The 16,779-nt window shown below is 34.1% G+C and overlaps 1 protein-coding gene across 1 annotated transcript; it reads right to left on the reverse strand.

Moving 5' to 3' along the window:
- Window positions 1–1,669: 1,669 nt before the first annotated feature.
- On the reverse strand, window positions 1,670–13,165 carry LOC133199498 (bifunctional arginine demethylase and lysyl-hydroxylase JMJD6-like). Its single transcript, XM_061335307.1, has 10 exons — window positions 12,683–13,165; window positions 12,347–12,467; window positions 11,374–11,593; window positions 10,828–11,003; window positions 9,392–9,516; window positions 6,489–6,627; window positions 6,162–6,374; window positions 4,663–4,810; window positions 3,775–3,929; window positions 1,670–2,031 (listed from the first exon to the last, which is right to left on the reverse strand). The coding sequence occupies exons 2-10, from the start codon at window positions 12,444–12,446 to the stop codon at window positions 1,775–1,777; spliced, it is 1,533 nt and encodes a 510-aa protein (XP_061191291.1). The 5' UTR covers window positions 12,447–12,467; window positions 12,683–13,165; the 3' UTR covers window positions 1,670–1,774.
- Between the last annotated feature and the right edge of the window lie 3,614 nt (window positions 13,166–16,779).

The following is a 16,779-nucleotide window of genomic DNA, read 5'->3' on the forward strand; positions in this document are numbered from 1 at the left end:
TTTCTTGGGCAGCTTCACTACGAGACCAACCTTCCAATCATTTGGTGCTGTTTCTGTCTGCCAAATAGTTTGCAGGATATCTGTGAGAAGTCTGGGTGTTAATACTTCCTCGGCTTTTAACATTTCTGCATGTACCTGATCGATGCCTGGGGCTTTCCCATTCCTAAGAAGTTGATGGCATGTTTTACTTCCTCTATTGTTGGTACGTTGGTATCAATGTCCAAAGTGTCTAAACCTTCACGTATTTCAGCTTGTTCTGTTGATGGACATTCCTGGTTTAATACTCTTTCAAAATGATTTTTCCAACAGGTAAGCTCTTCTTCTATACTGGAGGCCAATTCTCCATCTTGTTTTCGCACTGGTGTATCTGTGCTTTTGAATCCTCCACTAAGAGTTTTTGTGATGCGATATAAGGTCCCCATGTCTTGTTTTGAGGCAGCATCTTCTGCATCTTGTGCAAGCTTGTCAACATAATCCCTCTTGTCCCTTCTTGCACTTTTCTTAACTTCTTTATCTTGTATTGAGTATGTTTCTTTTAGCTGGTCTTTTATCATCATATGAAGTTTAATAAAAATATCTTGAATAGTTTCTTTGAAACTGAGCTTTGAACTAAGCTAAATGCAAAGCGTGACGGAAGGACAGAAAGACGGAAGGATGGAAGACAGACATGACAAACTCTATATGCCCTGGCCATCTTCATGGTGGGGCATTAAAAAAAACATCAGTATTTGTTCCCTACACAACAGGTGTTTGTGGATATGGGTTCTATACACCTTGACCCCAAGTATTTCCTATTTGCCCCCCACCCCCCCATCTATTTTTCTAGTGCACATTTACAATGTGTTGAATAACCCCCAAATAATGAAGAATATGTTTTATTAAAAAAAAATCATATGTTTGCAGACTATTATAAAATGGAGCTCCACTTTTTAATACATGTACTACAAACACTTGCACTAAAATGGACATTGTAAAAATAAAAAAACGGACATTATTTTGCACACAAGGCTTGATGTAATTCATACAGACTAACCAGTATGCTTTCCCCCAAAGTTTTGTACTTTATTGTCTATTTTGCTGACAGTGTCTCACTGGGGCTGTGAAAGAGGAATTTTAAAACAAACATTCATAAAATAAGTCACATGTTCTTGCATAAAAATGCACAAGACTTTCAACATCTTCATTTTCTTCTACAGGTGGCTGCCTTCCCCCTCAATGATTGAATCAAATTAGACATGGTTATTTCTATGTTCGGAATTATTTCTAAATTATGATAACTAAATTTTACCATTTATACTCCCTATAATTCACTTTTAGAATAAATATCTGTTAAACTGCACACAAATAAGTTAAAAAAATATCCACTTTTTCTCTGTATCCAATTCAGGTAAAAATACCCAAACAATCTTTGACTTATTAATGGTTTATATAAAATAACTCAATTTACTAGAAGTGGTAACTCAGACTTAGATGCAATGGAAATTAATATCAGAAAGGGAGGGGTTTGCTTTTGGTCCCTCCAAGTACATAATTATTATGATATCATCAATCTGTGAAAGAGTCTAGTGAAAAATGTTCTGTTCTAAAACAGATATCTTAAACTGAAATTTTATCATCATAAATAAAAGATGACAGCAAAAAATAAGATATACAATTTTCTTTACTTCCTATAAAAAGAGCAAAATATTGTCATAATTATAATTAGCAACATTTTAACCAATCAAAAGTTATGTCCCTTATAAAAGTTAAATGCAATCATGTCAATGGCTTTCTCCTAACTGGGAAACTGTTGGTTTTTAAATTCTGACCATGGGACTTCTTTGTTATAAAATTTCATTGTGTTATCAAAAGCACTGGACTTGAACTGTTCTAGTAAATCCTGAGACCTGGGGTCAATAATTGCATTTAATTCTAGTTCCTCTGAGACAGTTTTCCAATTGGACAAATCCACAAAGTTGGCAGAAATGGCAACTGTCGTTGTCAGATTTTCCACACGGTGAGGACATCCTGCTGGAACAAATAGAACTTCTCCTGAAATTAAAATTGTGTTTAGTACAGGAGACACACACACACACAATAAAAAACAAGAGGCCCAAGGACCTTAACGGTCACCTGAGTATAAAACAACAATCCATAGAGGATCCATAGAGAACAAAATAAACTGATAGAAGAAGCTTTTGTAAATCTTTGATCGTCCATTGTGGCCCCACCCTATCCCCAGAGTCATGATTTGAACAAACTTGAATCTATATTACCTGAGGATGTTTCCATGTATTAAATATAACCAATCATGGCTTTGCTGTTCTTGAGAAAAGAATTTTTCAAGATTTTTCCTATGTATTCCAATGTAAAACTTTCATTGTCCATTATGGTCCCATCCTACCCCTGGGAATCATGATTTTAACAAATTTAAATCTACATTACCTGAAGATGTTTCCACATAAGTTTCATCTTTCTTGGCCCAGTGGCTCTGGAGAAGAAGATTTTTCCAATATATTCCCATGTAAAACTTTGATCATTCATTGTGGTCCCATCCTACCCTGGGGATCATGATTTTAACAAATTTGAATCTACATTACCTCAAGATGTTTCCACTTAAGTTTCATCTTTCTTGGCCCAGTGGTTCTGGAGAAGAAGATTTTTCCAGTGTATTCCCATGTAAAACTTTGATCATCTATTGTGGACCCGCCCTACCCCTGGGGGTCACGATTTGAATACTTTTGAATCTACACTACCTGAGGATGTTTCCACATAAGTTTCATCTTTTTTGGCCCTGTGGTTCTGGAGAACAAGATTTTTAAATATTTTTTCTGTGTATTTCTATGTAAAACTTTGAATGTCCATTGTGGCCCCACTCTACCCGATTTGAATAAATTTGAATCTACACTACCTGAGGATGTTTCCATATAAGTTTCATCTTACCTGGTCCAGTGGTTCTGGAGAAGAAGATTTTTAAAAGATACTATTAATTTTTGACTAATTCTTAATTATCTCCCCTTGGAAGAAGGTGTGGCCCTTCATTTAAAGAAACTTGAATCACCATTACCTAAGGATACTTTGTGGCAAGTTTGATGAAAATTGGCCCACTGGTTCTTGGGAAGAAATTGAAAATGTGAAAAGTTTACGCACGACACACACCTGCACAATGAGGGACAAAAACAGATAGCAATAGTGTGAGTGACTCAGGTGACCTAAAAATGAATAAAACTTAAAATCACTCTTGAGTAGAAGTTAAACACTGTTTGAATGTGGCAGTCAAAATGAATAACATTGATGGAGGGCAAAAGTTACATGAAAGTTCATCCCTGTGAACAATTAAACTTTCAGTCTTGACAGAAAAGAAAACTTCGATATGAGATGTGAAATAAAACTATTAAATATATGAGTACTGTATGAACAACTGCAAAAGAAAGCAGCCACAAACATTGTTTAAATTAAAGTACATGTTGACATGTCAGTATATAGATTTATAATGATTTCAATTAGGCAAACCATCTGGTAAAATTTGGTTCTAATGACTTTCCTAGTTGTTGCTGTTCAGACAATGCTAGACTCACCTTCAGACAGGACACACAATGCTAGACTCACCTTCAGACAGGACAGACAATGCTAGACTCACCTTCAAACAGAACAGACATTACTAGACTCACCTTCAGACAGGACAGACAATGTTAAACTCACCTTCAGACAGGACACACAATGCTAGACTCACCTTCAGACAGGACACACAATGCTAGACTCACCTTCAGACAGGACACACAATGCTAGACTCACCTTCAGACAGGACACATTCTGAGGGGTGTGTCAGACTTAATAGTGGCTGCTTTTTCAGGTCAGGGTTTGTGATGTCTGCATCAAATACAGGGTCCATACTATTGGGGTACTGAGGGTAAAGGAGGGGCAGATCAGACCGTGGGAAAAATACCCATCTACAAACCAAGGTCTACTTTATTAACAATGTATGTACTATACCTAAATAAAATGTATCTAGCCCTTTGTATCCACTACTTTGTGAAATACTTAAATAAAATGTATCCAGCTCTAAATTTGTATCCAGTAATTTGTGAAATACTGAAATAAGATGTATCCAGCACTTTGTATCCAGTAATTTGTGAAATACTGAAATAAAATGTACCCAGCAAACATTAGCAGTTAACAGGAAACATCAATCCACCAACAATACCATAATATATGCCTTTTATAATGACACATTTCTTTCCATTCTAGGAAATATTAACTTGAGCTCATTCGTAAAAAATATTGTACCTTTGCTGTGTTTGATAAGTCTTCCAAAAATTAGGAATGTCCTAAATAAGATATTTTTTGAAACAATTTCTCTTAACAATTTTCAAATTTATTAACTTTTTACATAAATAGTAGGATAGCTTGTTTTCATCTGTGATATTTTCATTCAATGAATAGTGTTTGATTTTTCTCAGCAAAGAATTAGAGTTGAGACAGAACATACAAGTTAAAGGAATCACATTCCAAAATCTCCTTGACAAATTACCCATAATGTACATTATACACACATGCAACAGTAAAACAAACTAATTGGAAAAAGTATTTTTAAAGAAGGTAATACTAACATTTCTTCAGCACCTTGTGTTTATAATGAACAAACCTAATGAGCAATACATGTAATTTACAATTAGGAATTACCTCTTGGACCCTTGAAACACTGCCATCCAGAAGTTAGACCCAAAGGCATCAACATGGAGCTCACTGCAGAGACCTGCTGGGGCCACAAACAGACTGGGCCAGCTGTCTCTGTATAAACTCCCCTCAGAGGTCCTCTGTAAAAAGTCACCTGTTCACCAAAACAGAAGTATAAATTTTGTCAATACATGGACAGAAAATATTGTCATCTACTGTGTACATGAGTGAACTGTGTACATGAGTGAACCATCACCTTAAGAGTAGTACTGTATAGCAGGTGTAAAATTTGGTGATGTGCTTGCTTAAAGGAATGCCAATGATTTTGGCAGAACATTTTTTTGGGCAGACACTGGACTCCATGAAGTTGCAAACCAGTAAAATAATTTGGTACTGCTAAACAAAAGACTGCTTAAGGTACCTTAGATGGGTACCTTAGATATGTAGATATATATTCCAGCTGAGTCTTCGGTACGTTTTTACCAATTTACAAAAGAGTTCCGAGAGTATAGTGTTAACATGTAAACAGCCAGATCAAAGTTATTTTTTTTGTGTTCAGTACTTACACACAAAAGCGAAAATTTAGCAATTAAAATTTTTGCTGGCTTCTACCAAATTACTAAAATAAGCCAAAATTGGTACCCCGCCACATGGTATTAAATTGTCTAAAGGTTTGATTTAATAGCAATTTCTGATTACCATTTTGAATAAAAATTATACATGATGTTGAAATCTAAGTACATTTTTATTTTTTAAATTCATGTAAAAAAAAAAAAAATAAGTATCATGTTTAAAGAATCTGCAGGCATGCTTATGAAGCTATCTTGGACAAAGATACATGTACTGGTACATCTTAGGATGGACTTAGGACATAATTCCTAATATTCCTTGGTTTCTATTTGAGGATGATAAATATTATACTATTATAACAGTACATAAGTATACAGTTTATTTTATTGTTTCTTCAAAAGAGAATATGTCACTATAGCTGAGTTTCATTCCTCCTTAAAAATTTTTCTTCTAAATTATTTATCCAAAACACAAATATCTATGAATACATATATATTGTTTTGCTTTCTTGTTGTTTGTTTATTTCCTGCTATATTGTAGACATCTCTGTTATATGACAGTGTATGTAAGTGGGAATAAATGAATTAAATCACTAAATATTATAATAGAAATCTGTAATATAATGCAATATGGACATTGGAAACTTTTCGTTTACTTGTACATGTAAATTACAAACTACACATCATATTTGTTTAGAAAAAAAAGGCCTAGGATGAAATGTACAACATCTTAACTCTGGATAATCCTAAGAGTTAGACACTTTTGTTTTACACCCTAAGATGTATCTAAGATACATGTCGTTCTAAAATATATTCTAAGAAATATCCTAAGACACATCTTAAAGACATATCTTAGAAAATTTTCATAAGCATGCCTGCTGGTGTCTTAGTTTTACACAATACATGTATTTGTTATCATGCACAGTGATTTCTTACCAGCAAAATACCTAGGAATCTTCAGTTTCTCTACAAGACTTGGACAATGGATGGGTAAGCTCCAGTCAAACAGGTACCCCTCACACTGCCTGCTCTCTGGCAGTCCCTCTATCCTGTTTATATATTCTGACACAGTTGTCATCTCTTTGTTCTCAAGACTGGCCCACTCAGAAGAATTCTTAACTGAATGTTTCAACGTAACAGCAATGTCACCTTTAAATATAATGTAACTTTAGTACTGTACACTGGAATTCATTGTGACAACAGCCAATACTTTTGTATGATTATGCAAACATTATGTACAAAAGAAAAAAGGAAAATATTTACCAGTGAAATTTTTGATAGACTGTAGAGTCCAGGGAGTGTCTGTGACATTTATATCTGTGATAATGACTGGTTTGTGTTTCGATGAGTAATCTTCATAAAATCTCTCTGCTGTTAAGTCTGTAGCTGAAACTCTATCAACCTAAAAATTAGGTTAAATTATCAGACAGTAAATAAAAATGTCTGTCTTCATCATAACTTATTGTAAATCAACTTTTATCTACAAATCATTAATATGTGAACCATCTGAATAACTATTACTCATAGCTGATTTAGTTTTTTATAAAATAAACCAACACACTGAAAAATTTGAATGACACTTTGGTGAAAGTAAATATTCACTAGAAGAATATGACTTACATCAATAAATACAGTAAAACGTGTATAGCGAACACGTTTATAATGAATTGACGCTTAGAGCAAAGTGATTTTCATTCCCTGTGGCTCTAAAATTATTTAAATATTTTGTGATTTTAATGGCTATAATGAATTACATTTATAACATAGCAAAATCGTCCGCCATTTTTGCCTATGATTTACAAGTCTTCCACCATTAAAAATTACAAAAGTACTTTTTGTATTATACATAAATTGTAGTATAATTCATTTATTCATTTATAAGGAGAACAAAGGGAAATGAAAGAGTACAAAAATCCCTAAATGATCAATAGAATCCCATCCAGCATCAGAACCCCTGATTCCAGTGGTCAAGAATTTCACAAAGCTGGTAAAAGCACCATAGTGTACAACTTTGTACTCTGTTTGCTTCCTAGATGTCCAATAGCAGATAGGAAGATTTTAACAGAATTACTGCTTTTTCACTATACAAGATCAATAGAGCACCACCCTAACAACAGAATCCCTGACCCTAAGGCCATGAATTTCCAAATTTTGGAAGAGGCATCCTTGCTCATAACCATGCATTTAGTTTGTTTGTTAAATACTCAGGAGTAGAGAAAAAGATTTTCTAAGAATTAACACTTTTTCACTGCCCTACCCTAACACCAGAAATCCTGACCCATGTATTTCACACATTTGAAAGAGACACCCTTGCTCATCATAATCATGCACTTAGTTTGTCTGCTTAATGCCAGGGAACAGAAAAGAAGATTTTCTAAGACTTACTGCATTTTCACTGAGTTAGTATGATCAATAGAGCCCCCCTCAACATCAAATAGATTTCTTCTATGTTAACCAATACCTATGTGCGGTGAAGGTAGAAACAGAGAAACACTATGCTAAAATAATACATAGTTTATTTCAGTGCCCGCAATTACAATATTAAAACACAATCGTATACAATAATGGAGCTGTCAGAATCGTGTCTGTCCAAGCAGATAGAGAAATAGAGTGAGGAGCTGTACACGTCACGACAGTGTACTATGTAATCAGAGGTGGCAGGGCAATTTGTGTCTAGCACCTCCAGGACCAGTACAATCAGAACTCCTGACCTATGGCCATGTATTTCAAAAGAGGCACCCTTGCTCATCTTTACTTTGCACATAATTCTTCTGATAGATACCCTGAAACAGGGAAGATTTTCTAAGAATTAATGTATTTTGACAATATGATCAATATAGCCTCATCCTAACACCAGAACCCCTAACCCAGGGGCAATGAATTTCACAATTTTAGAAGAGGCATCCTTGCTCATCATAGCCATGCACTTATTTTGTCTGTTTACTACCCAAGAGCACTGAGAGGCCATGAGTTTCATAATTTTGGAAGAGGCATTCTTGCTCATCATAACCATGCACTTAGTTTATCTACTTACTACCCAAGAGCAGAGAGAAGATTTTAAAAGAATTAATGCATTTTCACTATATGATCAATAGAGCCTCGCCCTAACTCCAGAACCCCTGACCCTGTGGTCATGAATTTCAATATTTTGGAAGATGCACCTTTGCTCATCATAATCATGCTTTATATACAGAGGGAGAGATTTTTAAAGAATGTTTGCATTTTCACTATATGATATACAGAGTCCCATCTTAACACCAGAACCCCTGGCCCTGGGGTCATGAACTTCACAGTTTTGATAAAGAGCCAAATGCTTATTTTAATCATATCAACAGTTTGACTGCTTGATGTCATGGCGGCACGCCCCAGTAAAGAAAATTTTGAAGATTGCATTAATTTTTATGGTTTTGGCCCCATCCCTCGCAACCCAGGGGGGAAGAGACCATGAAATTCGTAATTTTTGTTCCCCTCTGCCCATAGATGCTATACTGAAAATGTATTATATTAAGTGTGAACAATATTTGGTAAAAATTGATTTTTGAACAAGTTAGAGTAGATTTGATTTAGTGCATTTCTTAATGTTCTTATTTATGTGTATATGTGCAAGACATTTAGTGTTGTACTTAAATTAGTGGAAGTTGCTTTACACCAAAGGTGCTAAAAAGAATACTTAGTCAAATGTAAAACATTTACAGTATACCAAAATTGGTTGAAAGTGGTTCAGTGGTTCCAGAGGAGAAGCTGAAAATGTTCAAATGTTAATGGATGGCATGCATCAATGGATGAAAGCAGCAAAAGGTCACTTGATGACACAGGTGACAAAAAAAAAATCATCTTCTGACTCTAAATTTATCTTTTAGGTGGTGACATTGATGTATAATTTTACAAAAAGTTTTAATATGCTTTTCAAATATTGCCTCCCTGCAATACTGTAAAAGTGGAAACTTTGTTGATGTGGAAATGTTGATGAAATCAACAAATAGTTGTCATATAGTTTTCAGTCATCAACTTTCACATTCCTATTAAAGAGCACTGTTAAATACTAGTAGACTGTCAAAGTTTCCACTCACCATTTTTCTAAATTACTGGCATCATCAAACTTTTAACCTTTCAATATAACCACTTTTACATTAAATGACAATCTAAGCTACTTGAAGTGAACTTACTTTCAGACAAACTGGAATTGACAAATCAGATAATGGGAATGGAAGCCTCGTCATGGCTGACCTTTGCTCCTGTTGAACTTTGACCTGCTTTTTAATCTTCTCAAGAAGCCATTTGTACTCTGCAGCTAAGAAGAATTCAGAGTATCTTTTATTACCCCATTTACAATTTTGTTTTGGTTATTGGTACAGGGATGTACATTAACGGTTGTCCAATTGCGCAGGGCAAGTAAATTATCAGTTTGGGCAAGTGAAACTGTCAAAGTACTTGTTCGATCAGGCAAGTGATTTTTTTCCTGATAGAAATGTATATTGTTATCTAGTTTACATTAGTAAATAAAACAATAAATTGAATACTTGATTCCCGCCAGGTACAAGACTGACATTGCTTTGCATTCAAAAATCCCTCAGTAGCATTCCTAGATTATACCTTTCATTTAAAAATCGGGTTTGTTATTCTTTTTGTTTTTTGTGGTTAATATGCCCAACGTCTAACAACTTTGTTACCTACTGATTAGGAATTATATTATTTTTCACTCACAGAATTTACGTAACGTTACCTGATCAAAATTGATATATATGTTTTATAGAAACTGTCTTACTTTAGCATTTGTTCCAATTGTCTCTGAAAATCAAATTCACAAAAGGATCCTACCAAAAATTAATTTTAAAAAATATTGAATTTTGTAATAAAGGAAAGGGGGTAATTGCTGCATGTGTGTTTACAGGTTAAATTGACAAGAACAGTTGTATACATTTATGTACAAACGTAACATTGAAATTTTTTTCTGGTATCTCAACTTGTCAAAAAGACAGTAGTGTATCTGGTCAAACTTTTTCTTATCATTACATTTACAGTAATAAATCATGGCCTTTTTCTTCATTTTGGGAAGTTTAATTGCATTCTGACAAGTTAAAGTATGAGACCACTTGTCGGAAGGGCAAGTAAATGATCTGAATTAAGGTTCATGTCTATCCCTGTGCTATGTGTATACCAGAATTGATCTGAAGTTATGTCAATATATTTGGTATACATCACTTCAAGGCTACATGTAAATAGATCTGAATTCATAATATATATATAATGCCCAGGGGGCAATGATTTGAACAAACATGAACCTTGTAACTTTATCAATGTAATGTTAGATCTAACCCCTCTTTTTGTTAATTTTGATATTCAATAATTAATTCATAAAATAAACTTTTTGGTCAACTTTCATAATTGTTTTGTAGGGGTATCAGGACATTACCGGTATTTTTTTTAAAGACTATCCACTATTAAAGATTTCATTGTCCCTGTAACATTAATTTTGGAGCTGATAATACCCATGGTAAATGTGAAAGCAATACATCTACTCTATACTCTTTGTCATCTTCTTACATTTTAATAACTCCTTAGCTAACGAAAAAATTTTAATTTCACAGAGTAAATTAATTACCCGCATCATCAAAAGAAACTGCTTTCTCAAGGTGTTCTTTAGCAGCACTAAAGTTTTGAAGTTTCTCATAAAAAGAACCAAGAGCTGCGTGGAGATTAGAACAAGAGCCACTGTGTTCCAGAGAGTTTGTTAATCTTTTAACTTCAGACTTCATGAAGTCTTGTGCAACATCCAGTCTGCAATCAAAGTACATGGCATATATATATTTCAATATCATTACACATTTCTCCAAATATTTTATGTAATACTGTGTATAAATGCCATAGAAGCAAAAGTTTTATAATAATAACTGCCACCCCCTAAAATAAAACACAACAAACCAACCCTTGTGATCATGGTTTTGAGAATAAAAGGTCTAATATAATTATGTATTCATGTACTCTTGCTTTCTAAATACATTAATTTTCTTAATCACGATGTATCTGTTATTGTCACTAGTTTAAAACATTTCATTCTGTATGGTTTTGTTATTTGACTTTCATATTTCTTTTACATTTGTTTTATTTCTACAACTTTTTTAATTTGCCAAATCCTGCTTGGTCTGACCTCATTATTGCGGCTAGCAGAGTATCAGAATGGGTGCTCCTGGGGAGAAGATCACTGTAGCCATTTTTGGTTTCCTGTGACAGTTTTCGCCACCATTTAGCCACCGCAATTTTCACCAAAGGTTCCTCTGATTTGTGTACTTTCCTTATTTTAGAAAATGAAGCATTTTCTTCAAACTTTCTCTTTTTCACTTCTGTAGGATTTGATGATGACTTCTTTCCTGAGAAAAAAAGATGTACATTACTATTTTGGGTCTCTATTTTACATTTTAATTTTTATGTTGTATAAATACAATTGCCCTGTTCCCAGGAATGTGCTTTAAACATTTATTTTGCAGTTAATTAATTTGAAGTAAAATAATGCAAATTAAAGTAATGCAAATTAAATTGCATTCACACAACAGCCAATGTGAAGTGAACTTATACAAATTAAAATTTTATTTCTATATAGTAAGGCTATTAAGAGGATCATGTCATTTGCAAATCACGTCACCTTATGCAGAGCAGATTACAACTGACATAATATTGTAGTGTCTGTACAGATGTTTAGTGATAAACAAAATTTTTCTTTGTTTTTCTCTAATTTAAAAATATAGCATAATTACCGATATCTGACCACCTACATGTGGCAGGTGGCTTAATTTTGCTATTATGTATGTGTCAGAATTTAATTTGAATTAGCTTCCCTTAGCGTTCACATGGAGCTACTACAAAGTAATTTGATGTGCAGTAAATTAATTTGAATTAAACTAATTTGCATTAAATTCTCAGTGTGAATGCGGTTCAAATTTAATTTGCAGTAACTTACGTTTAAATTGAATTTAACTCTCTATCTGAAAAGGGCAATCCGCATATAATTTTTGAAATTAACTTGCACACACTTAAAATGATAATTAAAAAACCTAACTACTTTTTAAAGATACTCCAACAAAATTCATGACTTTTTATTATAAACTGTCTGAAATTTAAATTACCAAGAACTTTTTGTGCAGTATCCATGGTAACTGGCCATTCTGAAATCATTTCAGTTTCCTCCTTCTCACAGTTGTCCATTTTTGTTATTATCTTCTGCATAAGTAGCAACTAACCAAGTTTCTGGACAAAAATTTGTGAATCCCCAAATCATTGAGCAAGTTTAAATATCAAAGAAATAAATCAAATAATACCCAGCTGAACTATTTCTTTAAAGAAAACTTCTCTTACCACCTTAATTGTCAAAAGATCTTAATTACCTATTTACAATTTTAATATTCAACATGCCAAGAAAACGTCAGAACTGATGCCATAATGAAAATAAGAAATTTCGTCACCTCCAACAAGGGGCGTCATTTTGCTATCTTATTAAAACCATCTACATCAGATTTCTTCCCGATCTGTGGCAATACTGAAATAACAAAAGCACTGAAACAAGTGCCATTAAAGGGCTTAATGATAAATGTCAAATATCTTTCCTGCTTGCTATTACAGGACTATTTAACGAAAAATACAGTGCATGAACTGGAAAATAACAAGAGGCCCAAGGGCCTTGAATCGCTCTTCTGATAAACTGTACAACCTATCACTTCTATTTGAAGCCTCTAAGTATCCTGTATATTTAGATAAAGCCTTGAAATTCCAAAGGTAGGTCATCATGACCTACAATTTCGATGAAACACTCTGAGAACCAAGATGATTCTAAGCCAGTTAGTACCTGAGAGTTGGTCATGGTGACCTACTTATCACTAGTCATTCTCTGAGGACCCAAGATGCATCAACTAAGTTTGATGATTCTAAGCCAATTAATACCTAAAACATTTTTCAAATTATAACCATAAAATTTCAAAAGTAGGTCACAGTGACCTATTTTTCAGATGACATACTTAGAGGACCTAAGATGCATCAACTGACAAAGTTTGATGATTCTAAGCCAATAAGTACCTGATATATTTAAATAAAGCCATAAAATTTCAAAAATAGGTCACAGTGACCTCCTTTTCAGTCGACTAACTCTGTGGACCCAAGATGCATCAACTGACAAAGTTTGATGATTCTAAGCCAATTAGTACCTGAAATATTTAATTAAAGCCATAAATTTTCAAAAGTAGGTCATGGTGACCTACTTTTCAGTCGACCTACTCCGAAGACCCAAGATGCATCAACTGACAAAGTTTGATGATTCTTAGCCAATTAGTACCCAAAATATTTAATTATAGTCATATAAATTGAAAAGTAGGTCACGGTGACCTACTTTTCAGTCGACCTACTGCCAGGACCCAAGATATATCAACTGACAAATTTTGATAATTCTGAGCCAAATAGTACCCAAAAAAATTAAATACAGCCATAAAATTTCAACAGTAGGTCAGGGTGACCTACTTTCCAGTTGTACTCCAAGGACCCGATGTGCATCAACTGACAAATTTTGATGATTCTAAGCCAATTAGTACCTGAAATATTTAATTAAAGCCATAAATTTTTCAAAAGTAGGTCACAGTGACCTACTTTTCAGTTGTTGTACTCCGAAGACCCAAGATGCATCATCTTACAAGATTCAATGATTCTAAACCTCTGAGTATTTGAATTAATGACCTTAATTGTTTTGAAAAAGATTAGCCATAAAATTCAAATTAATTGGCCAGGGGGTTCTTGAGTTATGGCCCATATTCTAAAAAGTTTATGCACACTGCACAAATGGCCATAGCATTAGCTCTTTGAGACTTTGGCTCAGAAGAGCTAAAAAGAAATAAATGACAAGTATAACTAGTAATTACTGAATGACTACGTGATTTATACATGTACCTACTGATAGCCTGGACTCATATCATTTTAATGATAGAATATTCTATCTAGTATCATGATACAGCATCAGTGTATCTATTCTCTTTAGAGAAGTGGACAGGCTTTCACCTACGCCTTAATATAACACGTCTATTACGTACATTCAGACGTATTTTAGACAAAATGTCAGTTGAAGTGTAGACCGTCACCGGTTCGAGATTTACACGTTTTCCAGAATCAAAACATGAAGGCTTGCGAAGAGAAGTGGATGTAGGCGAAAGCCTGCCCACTTCTCTAAAGAGAATACAGTGTATCATGATACACTTTATCCATATTGTTACACCCCTAGTATATTTCGTTCTTTGGTTAACCCTAACCCTGTCGTTAATAGCTGTTTAATTGAAAGTAAATAGTTTCATTAAAACTTGTCCACTTTTAAAAAGCCCCCACATTAACTTTGAATGATATTTGCCGCAGCATCAGCTTTTTAAAGAACTTCTGTGTTTTGTTTTTCCACTGTGCACAAGCCTTTGCTACGACACAAAACACAAAGAGTTGCTTATTCACTAGGCCTAGAGCCTACCTTTTTTTTAAATGACAGATCATGAGCATTTGATAAACCTAGCTGTTATCAGGTTATAAAATAGTTTACGATAGGTCACTGAAAAATCTTGGACACATCACCTCATTCCTTAGGTTTATGTTCTATATAAAAGATGCACTAAGAATGAAATAAGATACTTAAACAATCATTGGAGACAATATTTCTCTTCACGGTCCATCCACGTGTTTAGACTGTTATTTTTCGGTGATTTATTGATTGTCAACTCGCGGCATCATGTATTCTTTCGAAAATGAAAGTTAGAGTTTTATATAGCATTATCTTGACAAAGTTACTGAAATGTGAACTCTGTTAGAAAATTTATTAATTTCTTTTAATTAAGAGATAAAAGACAACTGATGAAAAAAGCAAGAACCTTTTCACAAAAATTACGAAAAAATCTAAGTACGAGTTACTGTTGCAATCTTACTTCGAGAAGGTAAACTTAAAATTCGAAAAAATATGTTTCAAAAGTCATAAACTGTAAAGTTTGTGAAAATATTTCCATTTTTTGTTACTAACAGAAGAATAAAGTCTTCTGTTGCCATTGTTTTACATGTAATATCCTTTGCAGAAAAGAAGTTACACACTTAACACAGGTGTCAGTTTCGCGGGAAAAAGCACGATTTTTCAAACATGGAAATACCACACACTTTGCACCTATGCAATTTTTCCAATAATCTGTGCTATTTGTTGTCCTGTGATTGTCATATTCATTTTTTATGCATTAATTTTATTACTAAGTATGATGTGTCTAAGCCCTGGCATTGTTTTTCTCCAACAATTACATGTACATCCAGAGCAGATAATGAGAAATGTCTAAATTTTTTTACCGAGGGTTTGAAATATCTAAAGATTATGAAAATTAATTAACACTACCCACATAATACTAGAATCATTCTTTGTACTGAACATAAGTGACAGATGGAAAACCTGCCAAGGATGGGTCTGGCTTGTAGCCGTCCTAAAGATATATATTTAAAAGAGGGTTCTTAAAATGTGTTCAGTTTGGTGGTCAGATAGGTTTGTTCACCAGTGATCAGGTATCTCAACTGGGAAAGTAGCTGTCCAAAATTCATTGCATTTTGTTTCTTCCTGTTATAGTCATTGCATACATGTTTGTGTGATGTGATATTTCAGAGTAGTTTGAATTTAAGCAGTAATGCATTTGTTTGGGGAGATATCTATAATTCCCTAAACGATGTTATTCCATCCCAGTGATCCTACCCCCCTCCCTTTCGGTAAGAAATTTGAAATATATTGCATAGCAACAGGAGAGGAGAAAAATATGAAGGGCCAGACCAGGATACGAATCTGGGCCCCCCGAATCTCCAGTCAGGTGCTCTACTAACTAAGCTATCTGGCCACCGACAATTGAACCCGCCTGACCTCTACATTCCTCCCCCCTTAAAGGTCTTCATCCTCTGAAGATACCAACCCTGGAGGCTCTTCCCTGGCAGGTCTTTCATCTGTCACTTCCAGTGTTGAACAGCTGTTGAAGAAGATTTGTAATTACATGGAGACAGTTTGAGGCTGTCTAACAATCAAGAGTCTTTCAGTTAGCCCAAAGGCTTTAAGGGTACAAAATATTTCTCTATGCCATACCTCTTATCTACAAAGATCTTCAAGTTCATAAATAAGACTTGGTTATGACCTGAAGTTTGTTTTCACCCAAAGCCAAGGTCAATTGGTTGAGGTCAAAGTCACTGCTTTCAGAAATGCATAGCAGATATACATGTAAAAAAGAGGTTCTTTCTTTTTCATAAGTAGTGTTTGTGTCAAATTTTTGAGAGACACATTACTTATAGTGCTGACTGAAATAAGCTTTGATAATTTTTTCATTACAAATGGGGAGGGGGTGGGAACAAATATGGTGATGAATCCATGTCCTGTTGATGAAGGTATTGAGGTTGACAGATTAAGTGCAGTAATACATGCTTTTATCAAACATAAAATAAATTAAGGCTTACAGCCAAGTTATATTCATTCCCCAAGGTTTTTAAATATTTTATGAATTAACATATATAATGATTGAGTTTTGATTATAAT

Source organism: Saccostrea echinata, unplaced genomic scaffold, assembly GCF_033153115.1.
Source record: "Saccostrea echinata isolate AGI-Se365-2 ecotype Australia unplaced genomic scaffold, CSIRO_AGI_Sech_v1 ptg000034l, whole genome shotgun sequence".
Lineage (NCBI taxonomy): Eukaryota > Metazoa > Mollusca > Bivalvia > Ostreida > Ostreidae > Saccostrea > Saccostrea echinata.